Below are 19618 nucleotides of genomic sequence, written 5' to 3'. Positions count from 1 at the left end.
CCCACTCACTCAGTCACCCACTCACTCACCCACTCAGCCACCCACTCACTCAGTCACCCACTCACTCACCCACTCATTCACCCACTCACTCACTCACCCACTCACTCACCCACTCAGTCACCCACTCAGTCACCCACTCAGTCACCCACTCACTCAGTCACCCACTCACTCACCCACTCATTCACCCACTCACTCACCCACTCACTCACCCACTCAGTCACCCACTCACTCAGTCACCCACTCACTCACCCACTCATTCACCCACTCACTCACCCACTCACTCACCCACTCAGTCACCCACTCACTCAGTCACCCACTCACTCACCCACTCAGTCACCCACTCACTCAGTCACCTACTCACTGACCCACTCATTCACTCACTGACCCACTCAGTCACCCACTTATTCACTCACCCACTCACTCTCCCACTCACTCACCCACTCACTCACCCACTCACTCAGTCACCCACTCACTCACCCACTCATTCACCCACTCACTCACCCACTCACTCACCCACTCAGTCACCCACTCACTCAGTCACCTACTCACTGACCCACTCAGTCACCCACTTATTCACTCACCCACTCACTCTCCCACTCACTCACCCACTCACTCATTCACCCACTCACTCACCCACTCACTCACCCACTCACTCACCCACTCACTCACCCACTCACTCACCCACTCAGTCACCCACTCACTCACCCACTCTGTCACCCACTCATTCACTGACCCACTCACTCACCCACTCATTCACCCACTCACTCACCCACTCACTCACCCATTCAGTCACCCACTCACTCAGTCACCCACTCATTCACCCACTCACTCACCCACTCACTCACCCACTCAGTCACCCACTCACTCAGTCACCCACTCATTCACCCACTCATTCACCCACTCACTCAGTCACCCACTCACTCACCCACTCATTCATCCACTCACTCACCCACTCAGTCACCCACTCACTCAGTCACCCACTCACTCACCCACTCAGTCACCCACTCACTCATTCACCCACTCACTCACCCACTCATTCACCCACTCACTCACCCACTCACTCACCCACTCAGTCACCCACTCACTCACCCACTCAGTCACCCACTCACTCAGTCACCCACTCACTCAGTCACCCACTCACTCAGTCACCCACTCACTCACCCACTCATTCATCCACTCATTCACCCAGTCACTCACCCACTCACTCACCCACTCAGTCACCCACTCACTCAGTCACCCACCCACTCATTCACTGACCCACTCATTCACCCACTCACTCACCCACTCACTCACTGACCCACTCACTCTCCCACCCCCATGTCCCCCCCCCCTCCCCCCCCTCCCCCCCTCCCCCCCTCTCCCCCTCCCCCCCTCCCCCCCTCCCCCCCTCCCCCCCCTCCCCCCCTCCCCCCCTCCCCCCCCTCCCCCCCTCCCCCCCTCTCCCCCTCCCCCCCTCTCCCCCTCCCCCCCTCCCCCCCCTCCCCCCCTCCCCCCCCTCCCCCCCTCCCCCCCTCTCCCCCCTCCCCCCCTCCCCCCCCTCCCCCCCTCCCCCCCTCCCCCCCTCTCCCCCTCCCCCCCTCTCCCCCTCCCCCCCTCCCCTCCCCCCTCCCCCAGGAGTGGTGATGAGTGGTGGTCCCGCCGTTCCTCCCTCAACCGCGAGCTCCTGGCCCCGGCCGCGGTGTCGCGTCAGGCCACGCCCCTTGGGGGCGTGGCCAGAGACTTCGCCCTGCGACTCGATGCGCTCAGAGGAGCCGCCGGGGGAGAGGGTCACGTGGCAGGCCTGGAGAACGAGCTGTTCAAGTTCGCGTTAGAGTGTGGGTGGGGTGGGTGGGGTTCAGCCACTCACTCACCCAGCCAGCCACCCAGCCAGCCACTCACCCAGCCAGCCACTCACCCAGCCAGCCACTCACCCAGCCACTCACCCAGCCAGCCACCCAGCCACTCGCCCACCCAGCCACTCGCCCACCCAGCCACTCACCCAGCCAGCCACTCACCCAGCCACTCGCCCACCCAGCCACTCGCCCACCCAGCCACTCGCCCACCCAGCCACTCGCCCACCCAGCCACTCGCCCACCCAGCCACTCGCCCAGCCAGCCACTCGCCCACCCAGCCACTCGCCCAGCCAGCCACTCGCCCAGCCAGCCACTCGCCCACCCAGCCACTCGCCCAGCCAGCCACTCGCCCAGCCAGCCACTCGCCCAGCCAGCCACTCGCCCACCCAGCCACTCGCCCACCCAGCCACTCGCTCACCCAGCCACTCGCTCACCCAGCCACTCGCTCACGCAGCCACTCGCCCACCCAGCCACTCGCCCACCCAGCCACTCGCCCACCCAGCCACTCGCCCACCCAGCCACTCGCCCACCCAGCCACTCGCCCACCCAGCCACTCGCCCACCCAGCCACTCGCTCACCCAGCCACTCGCTCACCCAGCCACTCGCCCACCCAGCCACTCGCCCAGCCAGCCACTAGCCCAGCCAGCCACTCGCCCAGCCAGGCACTCGCCCAGCCAGCCACTCGCCCAGCCAGCCACTCACCCAGCCACTCACCCAGCCAGCCACCCAGCCACTCGCCCACCCAGCCACTCGCCCACCCAGCCACTCACCCAGCCAGCCACTCACCCAGCCACTCGCCCACCCAGCCACTCGCCCACCCAGCCACTCGCCCAGCCAGCGACTCGCCCACCCAGCCACTCGCCCACCCAGCCACTCGCCCAGCCAGCCACTCGCCCAGCCAGCCACTCGCCCAGCCAGCCACTCGCCCAGCCAGCCACTCACCCAGCCACTCACCCAGCCAGCCACCCAGCCACTCGCCCACCCAGCCACTCGCCCACCCAGCCACTCACCCAGCCAGCCACTCACCCAGCCACTCGCCCACCCAGCCACTCGCCCACCCAGCCACTCGCCCAGCCAGCCACTCGCCCACCCAGCCACTCGCCCACCCAGCCACTCGCCCAGCCAGCCACTCGCCCACCCAGCCACTCGCCCAGCCAGCCACTCGCCCAGCCAGCCACTCGCCCACCCAGCCACTCGCCCAGCCAGCCACTCGCCCAGCCAGCCACTCGCCCAGCCAGGCACTCGCCCACCCAGCCAATCGCTCACCCAGCCACTCGCTCACCCAGCCACTCCCTCACCCAGCCACTCGCTCACCCAGCCACTCGCCAACCCAGCCACTCGCCCACCCAGCCACTCGCCCACCCAGCCACTCGCCCACCCAGCCACTCGCCCACCCAGCCACTCGCCCACCCAGCCACTCGCCCACCCAGCCACTCGCCCACCCAGCCACTCGCCCACCCAGCCACTCGCCCACCCAGCCACTCGCTCACCCAGCCACTCGCTCACCCAGCCACTCGCTCACCCAGCCAGCCACTCGCTCACCCAGCCAGCCACTCGCTCACCTAGCCAGCCACTCACTCACCCAGCCAGCCACTCACTCACCCAGCCAGCCACTCACTCACCCAGCCAGCCACTCACTCACCTAGCCAGCCACTCACTCACCCAGCCAGCCACTCACTCACCCAGCCAGCCACTCACTCACCCAGCCAGCCACTCACTCACCCAGCCAGCCACTCACTCACCCAGCCAGCCACTCACTCACCCAGCCAGCCACTCACTCACCCAGCCAGCCACTCACTCACCCAGCCAGCCACTCACTCACCCAGCCAGCCAGCCACTCACCCAGCCAGCCACTCACCCAGCCAGCCACTCACCCAGCCAGCCACTCACTCACCCAGCCAGCCACTCACTCACCCAGCCAGCCACTCACTCACCCAGCCAGCCACTCACTCACCCAGCCAGCCACTCACTCACCCAGCCAGCCACTCACTCACTCACCCAGCCAGCCACTCACTCACCCAGCCAGCCACTCACTCACCCAGCCAGCCACTCACTCACCCAGCCAGCCACTCACTCACCCAGCCAGCCACTCACTCACCCAGCCAGCCACTCACTCACCCAGCCAGCCACTCACTCACCCAGCCAGCCACTCACTCACCCAGCCAGCCACTCACTCACCCAGCCAGCCACTCACTCACCCAGCCAGCCACTCACTCACCCAGCCAGCCACTCACTCACCCAGCCAGCCACTCACTCACCCAGCCAGCCACTCACTCACCCAGCCAGCCACTCACTCACCCAGCCAGCCACTCACTCACCCAGCCAGCCACTCACTCACCCAGCCAGCCACTCACTCACCCAGCCAGCCACTCACTCACCCAGCCAGCCACTCACTCACCCAGCCAGCCACTCACTCACCCAGCCAGCCACTCACTCACCCAGCCAGCCACTCACTCACCCAGCCAGCCACTCACTCACCCAGCCAGCCACTCACTCACCCAGCCAGCCACTCACTCACCCAGCCAGCCACTCACTCACCCAGCCAGCCACTCACTCACCCAGCCAGCCACTCACTCACCCAGCCAGCCACTCACTCACCCAGCCAGCCACTCACTCACCCAGCCAGCCACTCACTCACCCAGCCAGCCACTCACTCACCCAGCCAGCCACTCACTCACCCAGCCAGCCACTCACTCACCCAGCCAGCCACTCACTCACCCAGCCAGCCACTCACTCACCCAGCCAGCCACTCACTCACCCAGCCAGCCACTCACTCACCCAGCCAGCCACTCACTCACCCAGCCAGCCACTCACTCACCCAGCCAGCCACTCACTCACCCAGCCAGCCACTCACCCAGCCAGCCACTCACCCAGCCAGCCACTCACTCACCCAGCCAGCCACTCACTCACCCAGCCAGCCACTCACTCACCCAGCCAGCCACTCACTCACCCAGCCAGCCACTCACTCACCCAGCCAGCCACTCACTCACCCAGCCAGCCACTCACTCACCCAGCCAGCCACTCACTCACCCAGCCAGCCACTCACTCACCCAGCCAGCCACTCACTCACCCAGCCAGCCACTCACTCACCCAGCCAGCCACTCACTCACCCAGCCAGCCACTCACTCACCCAGCCAGCCACTCACTCACCCAGCCAGCCACTCACTCACCCAGCCAGCCACTCACTCACCCAGCCAGCCACTCACTCACCCAGCCAGCCACTCACTCACCCAGCCAGCCACTCACTCACCCAGCCAGCCACTCACTCACCCAGCCAGCCACTCACTCACCCAGCCAGCCACTCACTCACCCAGCCAGCCACTCACTCACCCAGCCAGCCACTCACTCACCCAGCCAGCCACTCACTCACCCAGCCAGCCACTCACTCACCCAGCCAGCCACTCACTCACCCAGCCAGCCACTCACTCACCCAGCCAGCCACTCACTCACCCAGCCAGCCACTCACTCACCCAGCCAGCCACTCACTCACCCAGCCAGCCACTCACTCACCCAGCCAGCCACTCACTCACCCAGCCAGCCACTCACTCACCCAGCCAGCCACTCACTCACCCAGCCAGCCACTCACTCACCCAGCCAGCCACTCACTCACCCAGCCAGCCACTCACTCACCCAGCCAGCCACTCACTCACTCACCCAGCCAGCCACTCACTCACTCACCCAGCCAGCCACTCACTCACCCAGCCAGCCACTCACTCACCCAGCCAGCCACTCACTCACCCAGCCAGCCACTCACTCACCCAGCCAGCCACTCACTCACCCAGCCAGCCACTCACTCACCCAGCCAGCCACTCACTCACCCAGCCAGCCACTCACTCACCCAGCCAGCCACTCACTCACCCAGCCAGCCACTCACTCACCCAGCCAGCCACTCACTCACCCAGCCAGCCACTCACTCACCCAGCCAGCCACTCACTCACCCAGCCAGCCACTCACTCACCCAGCCAGCCACTCACTCACCCAGCCAGCCACTCACTCACCCAGCCAGCCACTCACTCACCCAGCCAGCCACTCACTCACCCAGCCAGCCACTCACTCACCCAGCCAGCCACTCACTCACCCAGCCAGCCACTCACTCACCCAGCCAGCCACTCACTCACCCAGCCAGCCACTCACTCACCCAGCCAGCCACTCACTCACCCAGCCAGCCACTCACTCACCCAGCCAGCCACTCACTCACCCAGCCAGCCACTCACTCACCCAGCCAGCCACTCACTCACCCAGCCAGCCACTCACTCACCCAGCCAGCCACTCACTCACCCAGCCAGCCACTCACTCACCCAGCCAGCCACTCACTCACCCAGCCAGCCACTCACTCACCCAGCCAGCCACTCACTCACCCAGCCAGCCACTCACTCACCCAGCCAGCCACTCACTCACCCAGCCAGCCACTCACTCACCCAGCCAGCCACTCACTCACCCAGCCAGCCACTCACTCACCCAGCCAGCCACTCACTCACCCAGCCAGCCACTCACTCACCCAGCCAGCCACTCACTCACCCAGCCAGCCACTCACTCACCCAGCCAGCCACTCACTCACCCAGCCAGCCACTCACTCACCCAGCCAGCCACTCACTCACCCAGCCAGCCACTCACTCACCCAGCCAGCCACTCACTCACCCAGCCAGCCACTCACTCACCCAGCCAGCCACTCACTCACCCAGCCAGCCACTCACTCACCCAGCCAGCCACTCACTCACCCAGCCAGCCACTCACTCACCCAGCCAGCCACTCACTCACCCAGCCAGCCACTCACTCACCCAGCCAGCCACTCACTCACCCAGCCAGCCACTCACTCACCCAGCCAGCCACTCACTCACCCAGCCAGCCACTCACTCACCCAGCCAGCCACTCACTCACCCAGCCAGCCACTCACTCACCCAGCCAGCCACTCACTCACCCAGCCAGCCACTCACTCACCCAGCCAGCCACTCACTCACCCAGCCAGCCACTCACTCACCCAGCCAGCCACTCACTCACCCAGCCAGCCACTCACTCACCCAGCCAGCCACTCACTCACCCAGCCAGCCACTCACTCACCCAGCCAGCCACTCACTCACCCAGCCAGCCACTCACTCACCCAGCCAGCCACTCACTCACCCAGCCAGCCACTCACTCACCCAGCCACTCACTCACTCACCCAGCCAGCCACTCACTCACCCAGCCAGCCACTCACTCACCCAGCCAGCCACTCACTCACCCAGCCAGCCACTCACTCACCCAGCCAGCCACTCACTCACCCAGCCAGCCACTCACTCACCCAGCCAGCCACTCACTCACCCAGCCAGCCACTCACTCACCCAGCCAGCCACTCACTCACCCAGCCAGCCACTCACTCACCCAGCCAGCCACTCACTCACCCAGCCAGCCACTCACTCACCCAGCCAGCCACTCACTCACCCAGCCAGCCACTCACTCACCCAGCCAGCCACTCACTCACCCAGCCAGCCACTCACTCACCCAGCCAGCCACTCACTCACCCAGCCAGCCACTCACTCACCCAGCCAGCCACTCACTCACCCAGCCAGCCACTCACTCACCCAGCCAGCCACCCACTCACCCAGCCACCCAGCCACTCACTCACCCACCCACTCACCCACTCACCCACCCACCCACCCACCCACTCACTCACCCACCCACTCACCCACCCACCCACCCAGCCACTCACCCACCCCCTGACCCCCCCACCCACCCCCCCCCCTCCCACCCACAGCGGTGTGTAGTGCCCTATTTGGCGAGCGCCTGGGTCTGCTCAGCCCCATGGTGCCCCCAGATTCGCAGCGTTTCATCGAAGCCATCGCCACCATGTTCCACTCCACGGTTCCAATGCTGGTGGTGCCGGTCCGTCTACACCGAGTCCTAAACACAAAGACGTGGAGACGTCATTGCCAGGCCTGGGACGTCATCTTCTCCTACGGTGGGTGGGTGGGTGAGTGGGTGAGTGGGTGGGTGAGTGGGTGGGTGGGTGAGTGAGTGGGTGGGTGGGTGAGTGGGTGGGTGGGTGAGTGGGTGAGTGGGTGGGTGGGTGAGTGGGTGGGTGGGTGGGTGAGTGGGTGAGTGGCTGGGTGAGTGGCTGGGTGGGTGAGTGGGTAAGTGGGTGAGTGGGTAAGTGGGTGAGTGGGTGAGTGAGTGGGTGAGTGGGTGAGTGAGGTTCATGATGGCCATGTGGGTGGGTGGGTGAGTGAGTGGGTGAGTGGGTGGGTGGGTGAGTGAGTGAGTGGGTGAGTGGGTGGGTGAGTGGGTGGGTGAGTGGGTGAGTGAGGTTCATGGTGGCCATGTGGGTGGGTGAGTGAGTGAGTGGGTGGGTGTGTGGGTGGGTGGGTGGGTGAGTGAGTGGGTGGGTAAGTGGGTGAGTGAGTGGGTGAGTGAGGTTCATGATGGCCATGTGGGTGGGTGGGTGAGTGGGTGAGTGAGTGAGTGAGTGGGTGAGTGAGTGAGTGAGTGGGTGAGTGAGTGAGTGAGTGGGTGAGTGGGTGTGTGGGTGGGTGGGGTTTATGATGGCCATGTGGGTGGGTGAGTGGGTGAGTGAGTGGGTGAGTGGGTGAGTGGGTGGGTGGGTGAGTGAGTGGGTGAGTGGGTGTGTGGGTGGGTGGGGTTCATGGTGGCCGTGTGGGTGGGTGGGTGAGTGGGTGAGTGGGTGGGTGAGTGGGTGAGTGGGTGGGTGGGTGAGTGAGTGAGTGGGTGAGTGGGTGTGTGGGTGGGTGGGGTTTATGATGGCCATGTGGGTGGGTGGGTGAGTGAGTGAGTGAGTGGGTGAGTAAGGTTCATGATGGCCATGTGGGTGGGTGGGTGAGTGGGTGAGTGGGTGGGTGAGTGAGTGGGTGAGTGGGTGAGTGGGTGGGTGGGTGAGTGAGTGAGTGGGTGAGTGGGTGTGTGGGTGGGTGGGGTTTATGATGGCCATGTGGGTGGGTGAGTGAGTGAGTGAGTGGGTGAGTGGGTGAGTGAGGTTCATGATGGCCATGTGGGTGGGTGGGTGGGTGAGTGAGTGGGTGAGTGGGTGAGTGGGTGGGTGGGTGGGTGAGTGAGTGAGTGAGTGGGTGAGTGGGTGGGTGGGTGAGTGGGTGGGTGGGTGAGTGGGTGGGTGGGTGAGTGGGTGGGTGGGTGGGTGAGTGGGTGGGTGGGTGAGTGGGTGAGTGGGTGAGTGGGTGGGTGAGTGGGTGAGTGGGTGAGTGGGTGGGTAGGTGGGTGAGTGAGTGGGTGGGTGAGTGGGTGAGTGGGTGAGTGGGTGGGTGGGTGGATGAGTGATTGAGTGAGTGGGTGGGTGGGTGGATGAGTGATTGAGTGAGTGGGTGGGTGGGTGGGTGAGTGGGTGAGTGGGTGGGTGGGTGGGTGAGTGAGTGGGTGGGTGGGTGAGTGGGTGGGTGGGTGAGTGAGTGGGTGGGTGGGTGAGTGGGTGAGTGGGTGGGTGAGTGGGTGGGTGAGTGGGTGAGTGGGTGGGTGAGTGGGTGGGTGGGTGGGTGGGTGAGTGAGTGAGTGGGTGAGTGGGTGGGTGGCTGAGTGAGTGAGTGAGTGGGTGAGTGGGTGGGTGAGTGGGTGAGTGGGTGGGTGAGTGAGTGGGTGGGTGGGTGGGTGAGTGAGTGAGTGAGTGAGTGGGTGAGTGGGTGGGTAGGTGGGTGAGTGAGTGAGTGAGTGGGTGGGTGAGTGGGTGAGTGAGTGGGTGAGTGGGTGAGTGGGTGGGTGAGTGGGTGAGTGGGTGGGTAAGTGGGTGGGTGGGTGAGTGGGTGGTTGGGTGGGTGGGTGAGTGGGTGAGTGGGTGGGTGGGTGGGTGAGTGAGTGGGTGGGTGAGTGGGTGGGTGAGTGGGTGAGTGGGTGGGTGAGTGAGTGAGTGGGTGAGTGGGTGGGTGAGTGGGTGAGTGGGTTAGTGGGAATGTGAGTGGGTGCGTGTTATTTTTACCGTTCCTCTCACCCCCCCACCACCCCCACCACCACCACCTCCCCCACCACCCCCCCCCCCCACCCACCACCACCCCCAACCACCACCACCACTACCCCCAGCCGACAGATGGATCCAGAAATCTCTGCTGTCGTTCCGCGCGGATTCGAGTGGCGATGGTGGCGATGGGGGGGGCAGTGCGGCCCCCCACGGGAGCATCATGGCGAACCTTCTGAAGAGGGACACCCTGTCACTGGACGATCTGGCGGCAAGCGTGACGGAGCTGATGGCAGGGGGGGTGGACACGGTGAGTGGGTGAGTGGGTGAGTGAGTGGGTGAGTGGGTGAGTGAGTGGGTGGGTGAGTGGGTGAGTGGGTGGGTGGGTGAGTGAGTGAGTGGGTGGGTGGGTGGGTGGGTGGGTGAGTGAGTGAGTGGGTGGGTGGGTGGGTGGGTGAGTGGGTGAGTGGGTGGGTGGGTGGGTGGGTGAGTGGGTGGGTGGGTGAGTGGGTGGGTGGGTGAGTGGGTGGGTGGGTGAGTGAGTGGGTGGGTGGGTGGGTGAGTGAGTGGGTGGGTGAGTGGGTGAGTGGGTGAGTGGGTGGGTGAGTGGGTGAGTGGGTGGGTGAGTGGGTGGGTGAGTGGGTGAGTGGGTGAGTGGGTGGGTGGGTGAGTGGGTGAGTGGGTGGGTGGGTGAGTGGGTGAGTGAGTGGGTGGGTGGGTGAGTGGGTGGGTAGGTGAGTGGGTGAGTGGGTGGGTGGGTGAGTGAGTGGGTGGGTGGGTGGGTGGGTGGGTGGGTGAGTGAGTGGGTGGGTGAGTGAGTGGGTGGGTGAGTGGGTGAGTGGGTGGGTGGGTGAGTGAGTGGGTGGGTGGGTGGGTGAGTGGGTGAGTGAGTGAGTGGGTGGGTGGGTGAGTGGGTGAGTGAGTGAGTGGGTGGGTGAGTGGGTGAGTGGGTGGGTGAGTGGGTGGGTGAGTGGGTGAGTGGGCGGGTGAGTGGGTGAGTGGGCGGGTGGGCGGGTGAGTGGGTGGGCGGGTGAGTGGGTGGGTGGGTGAGTGGGCGGGTGGGCGGGTGGGTGGGCGAGTGGGTGAGTGAATGGGTGAGTGGGTGGGTGGGTGGGTGGGTGAGTGGGTGGGTGGGTGAGTGGGTGGGTGGGTGAGTGGGTGGGTGGGTGAGTGGGTGGGTGGGTGAGTGGGTGGGTGGGTGGGTGTTGTTGTGGATGTTGTTGTTGTTGTTGATCTCAGACCTCCATCACGCTGCACTGGGCTCTCATGGAGCTGGCACGTGACCCCTCGCTCCAGGAGGAGCTGAGGTCAGAGGTCACGAAGGCCATGACCCCGGGAGCTGACCCCACAGAGGTCATCCGCCTGACCCCACTCATACGGCTCACCCTCACCGAGACGCTGCGGTGAGCGCGCACTCACCCACTCGCTCGCTCGCCCGCTCGCCCGCCCGCTCGCCCGCCCGCTCGCACGCCCGCTCGCCCGCCTGCTCGCACGCCCGCCCACTCGCCCACCCGCTCGCTCACCCACTCGCTCACCCACTCGCTCACCCGCCCGCTCGCCCACCCGCTCGCTCACCCACTCGCTCACCCACTCGCTCACCCACTCGCTCACCCGCCCACTCGCTCACCCACTCGCTCACCCACTCGCTCACCCGCCCACTCGCCCACCCGCTCGCTCACCCACTCGCTCACCCACTCGCTCACCTACTCGCTCACCCACTCGCTCACCCGCCCACTCGCCCACCCGCTCGCTCACCCACTCGCTCACCCGCCCACTCGCCCACCCGCTCGCTCACCCATTCGCTCACCCACCCACTCGCTCACATCGCTCACCCACTCGCAAACCCACTCGCTCGCCCACTCGCTCGCCCACTCGCTCACCCACTCGCTCACCCACTCAATCGGTCAATCGTTCGGCCACTCGCTCGCCCACTCGCTCGCCCACTCGCTCACCTACTCGCTCAGCGACTCAATCGCCCACTCGCTCACCCACCCGCTCGCTCACCCCGTTCGCCCACCCCGCTCGCTCAGCCGCTTGCTCGCCCACCCACTCGCCCACCCGCTTGCCCACCCGCTCGCCCACCCGCTCGCTCACCCCGCTCACCCACCCGCTCACCCACTCGCTCACCCACTCGTTTTTGGGAGCTTTGCCAAAAGGAACTTTGCCTCTGTCTGCACTTGCCCCTACATCCCATTGAGAGGCTACCTGGGGGCCCTTTGCCTCTGTCTGCACTTGCCCCTACATCCCATCGAGAGGCTACCTGGGTGACCTTTGCCTTTGTCTGCACTTGCCCCTACATCCCATCGAGAGGCTACCTGGGTGACCTTTGCCTCTGTCTGCACTTGCCCCTACATCCCATCGAGAGGCTACCTGGGTGACCTTTACCTCTGTCTGCACTTGCCCCTACATCCCATCGAGAGGCTACCTGGGTGACCTTTACCTCTGTCTGCACTTGCCCCTACATCCCATCGAGAGGCTACCTGGGTGACCTTTACCTCTGTCTGCACTTGCCCCTACATCCCACCGAGAGGCTACCTGGGTGCCCTTTGCCTCTGTCTGCACTTGCCCCTACATCCCATCGAGAGGCTACCTGGGTGCCCTTTGCCTCTGTCTGCACTTGCCCCTACATCCCATCGAGAGGCTACCTGGGGGCCCTTTGCCTCTGTCTGCACTTGCCCCTACAGCCCATCGAGAGGCTACCTGGGGGCCCTTTGCCTCTGTCTGCACTTGCCCCTACATCCCATCGAGAGGCTACCTGGGGGCCCTTTGCCTCTGTCTGCACTTGCCCCTACATCCCATTGAGAGGCTACCTGGGTGCCCTTTGCCTCTGTCTGCACTTGCCCCTACATCCCATCGAGAGGCTACCTGGGTGCCCTTTGCCTCTGTCTGCACTTGCCCCTACATCCCATCGAGAGGCTACCTGGGGGCCCTTTGCCTTTGTCTGCACTTGCCCCTACATCCCATCGAGAGGCTACCTGGGGGCCCTTTGCCTTTGTCTGCACTTGCCCCTACATCCCATCGAGAGGCTACCTGGGGGCCCTTTGCCTTTGTCTGCACTTGCCCCTACATCCCATTGAGAGGCTACCTGGGTGACCTTTACCTCTGTTTGCACTTGCCCCTACAGCCCACTGAGGCTACCTGGGTGCCCTTTGCCTCTGTCTGCACTTGCCCCTACATCCCATCGAGAGGCTACCTGGGTGAACTTTACCTCTGTTTGCACTTGCCCCTACAGCCCACTGAGGCTACCTGGGGGCCCTTTGCCTCTGTCTGCACTTGCCCCTACATCCCATCGAGAGGCTACCTGGGGGCCCTTTGCCTCTGTCTGCACTTGCCCCTACATCCCATCGAGAGGCTACCTGGGGGCCCTTTGCCTCTGTCTGCACTTGCCCCTACATCCCATCGAGAGGCTACCTGGGGGACCTTTACCTCTGTCTGCACTTGCCCCTACATCCCATCGAGAGGCTACCTGGGGGCCCTTTGCCTCTGTCTGCACTTGCCCCTACATCCCATCGAGAGGCTACCTGGGGGCCCTTTGCCTCTGTCTGCACTTGCCCCTACATCCCATCGAGAGGCTACCTGGGGGCCCTTTGCCTCTGTCTGCACTTGCCCCTACATCCCATCGAGAGGCTACCTGGGGGACCTTTACCTCTGTCTGTGCGCCGCAGGCTCCACCCGGTCGCGTTTACGGTGCAGAGGTACATCGCCGATGACGTCATCATTCAGAACTACCTCGTACCACGTGGGGTGAGTGGGCGTGGCCGTGAGTGGGCGTGGCCCGAGTGGGCGTGGCCGTGAGTGGGCGTGGTCTGAGTGGGCGTGGCCGTGAGTGGGCGTGGTCTGAGTGGGGCGTGGTACGAGTGGGCGTGGCCGTGAGTGGGCGTGGTCTGAGTGGGCGTGGTCTTGGGGTTGAGTGGTGGTGGTGATGGTGATGATGGTGGTGATGGTGGTGATAGTGATGATGTTGTTGATGTTTTTGTTAATGTTGTTGTTGATGTTATTGATGTTGTTGATGTTGTTGATGTTATTGATGTTGTTGTTGTCTAGACTCTGGTCCAGGTGGGGGCCTACGCAATGTTGTTGTTGTTGATGTTGTTGTTGATGTTGTTGATGTTGTTGTTGTTGATGTTGTTGTTGTTGATGTTGTTGATGTTGTTGTCTAGACGCTGGTGCAAGTGGGGACGTACGCGATGGGACGTCACCCGGCCGTCTTCCCCGACCCGGAGCGCTTCTGGCCACAACGCTGGGCCAGACAGCCGCAGGGTAGACCCCTCATTCATTCACTAAGTCATTCACTCATTCATTCACTCATTCATTCACTCAGTCATTCAGTTACTCACTCAGTCATTCACTCAGTTACTCACTCAGTCATTCAGTCATTCACTCATTCATTCACTCAGTAATTCAGTCCGTCATTCACTCAGTCAGTCATTCACTCAGTCAGTCATTCACTCACTCACTCAGTCATTCCCTCACTCATTCACTCACTCACTCAGTCATTCATTCACTCAATCACACACTCATTCAGTCATTCACTCACTCATTCAGTCAGTCATTCACTCATTCATTCAGTTACTCACTCAGTCATTCACTCAGTCATTCATTCACTCATTCATTCATTTATTCAGTCATTCACTCATTCAGTCATTCACTCACTCATTCAGTCATTCACTCAGTCAGTCATTCAGTTAGTCATTCAGTCATACACTCATTCATTAATTTACTCAGTCAGTCAGTCATTCATTCAGTCATTCACTCAGTCATTCATTCACTCACTCAGTCATTCACTCAGTCGGTCATTCAGTTAGTCATTCACTCATTCATTCATTCACTAAGTCATTCACTCAGTCAGTCATTCACTCACTCATTCACTCAGTCATTCATTCAGTCATTCACTCATTCATTCAGTCACTCACTCAGTCATTCAGTCAGTCAGTCACGCAGTCATTCACTCAGTCAGTCATTCACTCAGTCATTCACTCACTCAGTCATTCACTCAGTCACTCACTCATTCACTCATTCATTCACTCAGTCACTCAGTCAGTTATTCAGTTAGTCATTCAGTCATTCACTCATTCTTTCACTCATGCAGTCATTCAGTTAGCCATTCAGTCATACACTCATTCATTCACTCAGTCATTCATTCACTCACTCAGTCATTCACTCAGTCGGTCATTCAGTCATTCACTAAGTCATTCACTCAGTCAGTCATTCACTCAGTCATTCACTCAGTCATTCATTCACTCACTCAGTCATTCACTCAGTCGGTCATTCAGTTAGTCATTCAGTCATTCACTAAGTCATTCACTCAGTCAGTCATTCATTCACTCAGTCATTCATTCACTCAGTCAGTCATTCAGTCATACACTCATTCATTCATTTACTCAGTCAGTCAGTCATTCATTCAGTCATTCACTCAGTCATTCATTCACTCAGTCATTCACTCAGTCGGTCATTCAGTTAGTCATTCACTCATTCATTCACTAAGTCATTCATTCAGTCATTCATTCACTCAGTCATTCATTCACTCATTCATTCACTCAGTCATTCATTCAGTCATTCACTCATTCATTCAGTCACTCACTCAGTCATTCAGTCAGTCAGTCACTCAGTCAGTCAGTCACTGTCATTCACTCAGTCAGTCATTCACTCAGTCATTCACTCACTCAGTCACTCAGTCATTCACTCAGTCACTCACTCAGTCATTCAGTCAGTCATTCACTCACTCATTCAGTCAGTCAGTCATTCATTCAGTCTCTCAGTCAGTCAGTCATTCAGTCATTCATTCATCCAGTCAGTCACTCACTCAGTCATTCATTCATTCAGTCATTCATTCAGTCATTCATTCACTCAGTCATTCATTCAGTCAGTCATTCACTCAGTCACTCACTCAGTCATTCATTCACTCATTCACTCACTCAGTCATTCATTTACTCAGTCATTCAGTCAGTCATTCACTCAGTCAGTCATTCACTCACTCATTCACTCATTCAGTCACTTACTCACATATTCACTCATTCATTCACTCATTCAGTCATTCACTCACTTACTCACTCAGTCATTCGCTCAGTCATTCACTCATTCACTCACTCATTCACTCAGTCATTCACTCACTCAGTCATTCACTCACTCAGTCATTCACTCACTCAGTCATTCACTCACTTACTCAGTCATTCACTCATTTAGTCATTCACTGTCATTCACTCAGTCTTTCATTCACTCACTCACACACTCACTCACTTATTCACTCACTCAGTCACTCACCCACTCACTCACCCACCCACCCACTCACTCACCCACCCACCCACCCACTCACCCACTCACCCACTCACTCACTCACCCACCCACCCACCCACTCACCCACCCACCCACCCACCCACCACCCACCCACTCACCCACTCACTCACCCACTCACCCCACTCACTCACCCACTCACCCACTCACTCAACCACCCACTCACTCACTCACCCACTCACTCACCCACTCACCCACCCACTCACCCACTCACCCACTCACTCACCCACTCACTCACCCACCCACTCACTCACTCACCCACCCACTCACCCACCCACTCACCCACCCACTCACCCACCCACCCACCCACCCACTCACCCACCCACCCACCCACTCACTCACTCACTCACTCACCCACTCACCCACTCACTCACTCACCCACTCACCCACCCACCCACTCACTCACTCACTCACCCACCCACCCACTCACCCACCCACCCACTCACCCACCCACCCACCCACTCACTCACCCACTCACCCACTCACTCACCCACCCACTCACCCACCCACCCACCCACTCACTCACCCACCCACTCACTCACTCACTCACTCACCCACCCACTCACCCACTCACCCACCTATTCACCCACTCACTCACTCACCCACCCACTCACTCACCCACCCACCCACTCACCCACCCACCCACCCACCCACTCACCCACCCACCCACCCACTCACTCACCCACCCACTCACCCACTCACCCACCCACCCACCCACTCACTCACCCACCCACCCACCCACTCACCCACCCACCCACTCACTCACTCACTCACCCACCCACCCACTCACCCACCCACCCACCCACTCACCCACTCACCCACCCACTCACCCACCCACCCACCCACTCACCCACTCACCCACCCACTCACTCACTCACCCACCCACCCACCCACTCACTCACCCACCCACCCACCCACTCACCCACCCACTCACTCACCCACCCACCCACTCACTCACCCACCCACTCACCCACTCACCCACCCACTCACCCACTCACCCACCCACTCACTCACTCACCCACCCACCCACTCACCCACCCACTCACCCACTCACTCACTCACCCACCCACCCACTCACCCACCCACCCACCCACTCACCCACCCACTCACTCACCCACCCACTCACCCACCCACCCACCCACCCACCCACCCACTCACTCACCCACCCACCCACCCACCCACCCACCCACCCACCCACTCACCCACCCACCCACTCACCCACCCACTCACCCACCCACCCACTCACCCACCCACCCACCCACCCACCCACTCACCCACCCACTCACTCACCCACTCACCCACCCACTCACCCACTCACCCACCCACTCACCCACTCACCCACCCACTCACCCACCCACCCACCCACTCACTCACTCACCCACCCACTCACCCACTCACCCACTCACTCACCCACTCACCCACCCACCCACCCACTCACCCACCCACCCACTCACCCACTCACTCACTCACCCACTCAATAGGATAGAACGATGCTAGTGCGATTACTGCTGGAGGTCGAGGTGGTGGAGCTAAAGGTGGAGCTGAAGGTGGAGCTGCAGTTGTTGGAGGTCGTCACCACTCAACTCACCCTCCTCTCACCCCGTCAACAGCAGGCGAGAGGGAGGCATGTGGGATGAGTGCTGGAGCTGATGGTGGAGGTGGTGGACGAGGAGGTGGAGGTGGTGGAGGTGGTGGACGAGGAGGTGGTGGTGGTGGAGGTGGAGGAGGTGGAGGAGGTGGTGGTGGAAGTCGTCACTACTTCCAGGCTCTGAGTTTTGGTTTTGGGCCACGTCAATGTCTGGGCAGGAGGATCGCCATGATGGAAATGCACCTCCTACTAGCGCACGTAGGTGATGGTGGTGATGGTGGTGATGGTGGTGATGGTGGTGATGGTGGTGGTGGTGATGATGGTGGTGGTGGTGGGGATGGTGATGGTGGTGGTGATGGTGGTGATGGTGGTGGTGATGGTGGTGGTGGTGGTGATGGTGGGGGTGGTGATGGTGATGATGGTGGTGGTGGTGGTGGTGATGGTGGTGGTGGGGGTGATGGTGGTGGTGGTGATGGTGGTGGTGGGGGTGATGATGGTGGTGGTGATGGTGGTGGTGATGGTGGTGGTGATGGTGGGGGTGAGGGTGGGGGTGAGGGTGGTGGTGGTGGGGGTGGTGGGGGTGGTGATGGTGGTGATGGTGGTGATGGTGGTGATGGTGGTGGTGGTGGTGATGGTGGTGATGGTGGTGATGGTGGTGATGGTGGTGGTGGGGGTGATGGTGGTGATGGTGGTGGTGGGGGTGATGGTGGTGGTGGTGATGGTGGTGGTGATGGTGGTGGTGATGGTGGTGGTGAGGGTGGGGGTGAGGGTGGTGGTGATGGTGGTGGTGATGGTGGTGATGGTGGTGGTGGTGGTGGTGGTGGTGATGGTGATGGTGGTGATGGTGATGGTGGTGATGGTGGTGATGGTGGTGGTGATGGTGGTGATGGTGGTGATGGTGGTGATGGTGGTGGTGGTGGTGGTGATGGTGGTGATGGTGGTGATGGTGGTGGTGGTGGTGATGGTGGTGGTGGTGGTGGTGGGGGTGGTGGTGGTGGTGGTGGTGGGGGTGGTGATGGTGGTGGTGATGGTGGTGATGGTGGTGGTGGGGGTGATGGTGGTGGTGGTGATGGTGGGGGTGAGGGTGGTGGTGGTGATGGTGGTGATGGTGGTGATGGTGGTGATGGTGGTGGTGGTGGTGATGGTGGTGGTGATGGTGGTGATGGTGGTGGTGGGGGTGATGGTGGTGGTGGTGATGGTGGTGATGGTGGTGATGGTGGTGGTGGGGGTGATGGTGGTGGTGGTGATGGTGGTGGTGATGGTGGTGGTGATGGTGGTGGTGATGGTGGGGGTGAGGGTGGTGGTGATGGTGGTGGTGGTGGTGGTGGTGATGGTGGTGGTGATGGTGGTGGTGGTGATGATGGTGGTGGTGGTGGTGGTGATGGTGGTGGTGGTGGTGATGGTGGTGGTGATGGTGGTGATGGTGGGGGTGAGGGTGGTGGTGATGGTGGTGGTGATGGTGGTGATGGTGGTGGTGATGGTGGTGATGGTGGTGATGGTGGTGGTGGTGGTGGTGATGGTGGTGGTGGTGGTGGTGGGGGTGGTGATGGTGGTGGTGATGGTGGTGGTGGTGGGGGTGAGGGTGGTGGTGGGGGTGGTGGTGGTGGTGGTGGTGGTGGTGATGGTGGTGGTGGTGATGGTGGTGATGGTGGTGGTGGTGGTGGTGGGGGTGGTGGTGATGATGGTGGTGGTGGTGGTGGTGATGGTGGTGGTGGTGGTGGGGGTGGTGATGGTGGTGGTGATGGTGGTGGTGGTGGGGGTGAGGGTGGTGGGGGTGGTGGTGGTGGTGGTGATGATGGTGGTGGTGGTGGTGGTGATGGTGGTGATGGTGGTGGTGATGGTGGTGGTGGTGGTGATGGTGGTGGTGATGGTGGTGGTGGTGGTGATGGTGGTGGTGGTGATGGTGGTGGTGGTGGTGGGGATGGTGGTGGTGATGATGGTGGTGGTGGTGGTGATGGTGGTGGTGATGGTGATGGTGGTGATGGTGGTGGTGGTGATGGTGGTGGTGGTGGTGATGAT

General features: G+C 61.7%; 1 protein-coding gene across 1 annotated transcript in view; it reads left to right on the top strand.

Moving 5' to 3' along the window:
* Positions 1-1614: 1614 nt before the first annotated feature.
* LOC144954360 (cholesterol side-chain cleavage enzyme, mitochondrial-like) overlaps positions 1615-19618 on the top strand; it is a gene marked incomplete at its 5' end in the record, with an annotated part of 21450 nt that continues 3446 nt past the window's right edge. Inside the window, 7 exons of the mRNA XM_078884869.1 lie at positions 1615-1814; positions 7564-7767; positions 9846-10030; positions 10960-11123; positions 13386-13464; positions 13881-13980; positions 17622-17857. Coding sequence (XP_078740995.1) covers positions 1615-1814; positions 7564-7767; positions 9846-10030; positions 10960-11123; positions 13386-13464; positions 13881-13980; positions 17622-17857 — 1168 coding nt within the window. The remainder of the gene's footprint in view (positions 1815-7563; positions 7768-9845; positions 10031-10959; positions 11124-13385; positions 13465-13880; positions 13981-17621; positions 17858-19618) is intronic.

The sequence above is a fragment of the Lampetra fluviatilis genome, unplaced genomic scaffold, assembly GCF_964198595.1.
Source record: "Lampetra fluviatilis unplaced genomic scaffold, kcLamFluv1.1 SCAFFOLD_835, whole genome shotgun sequence".
In the NCBI taxonomy this organism is placed as follows: domain Eukaryota; kingdom Metazoa; phylum Chordata; class Hyperoartia; order Petromyzontiformes; family Petromyzontidae; genus Lampetra; species Lampetra fluviatilis.
This window is presented reverse-complemented; position numbering and strand designations above follow the sequence as displayed.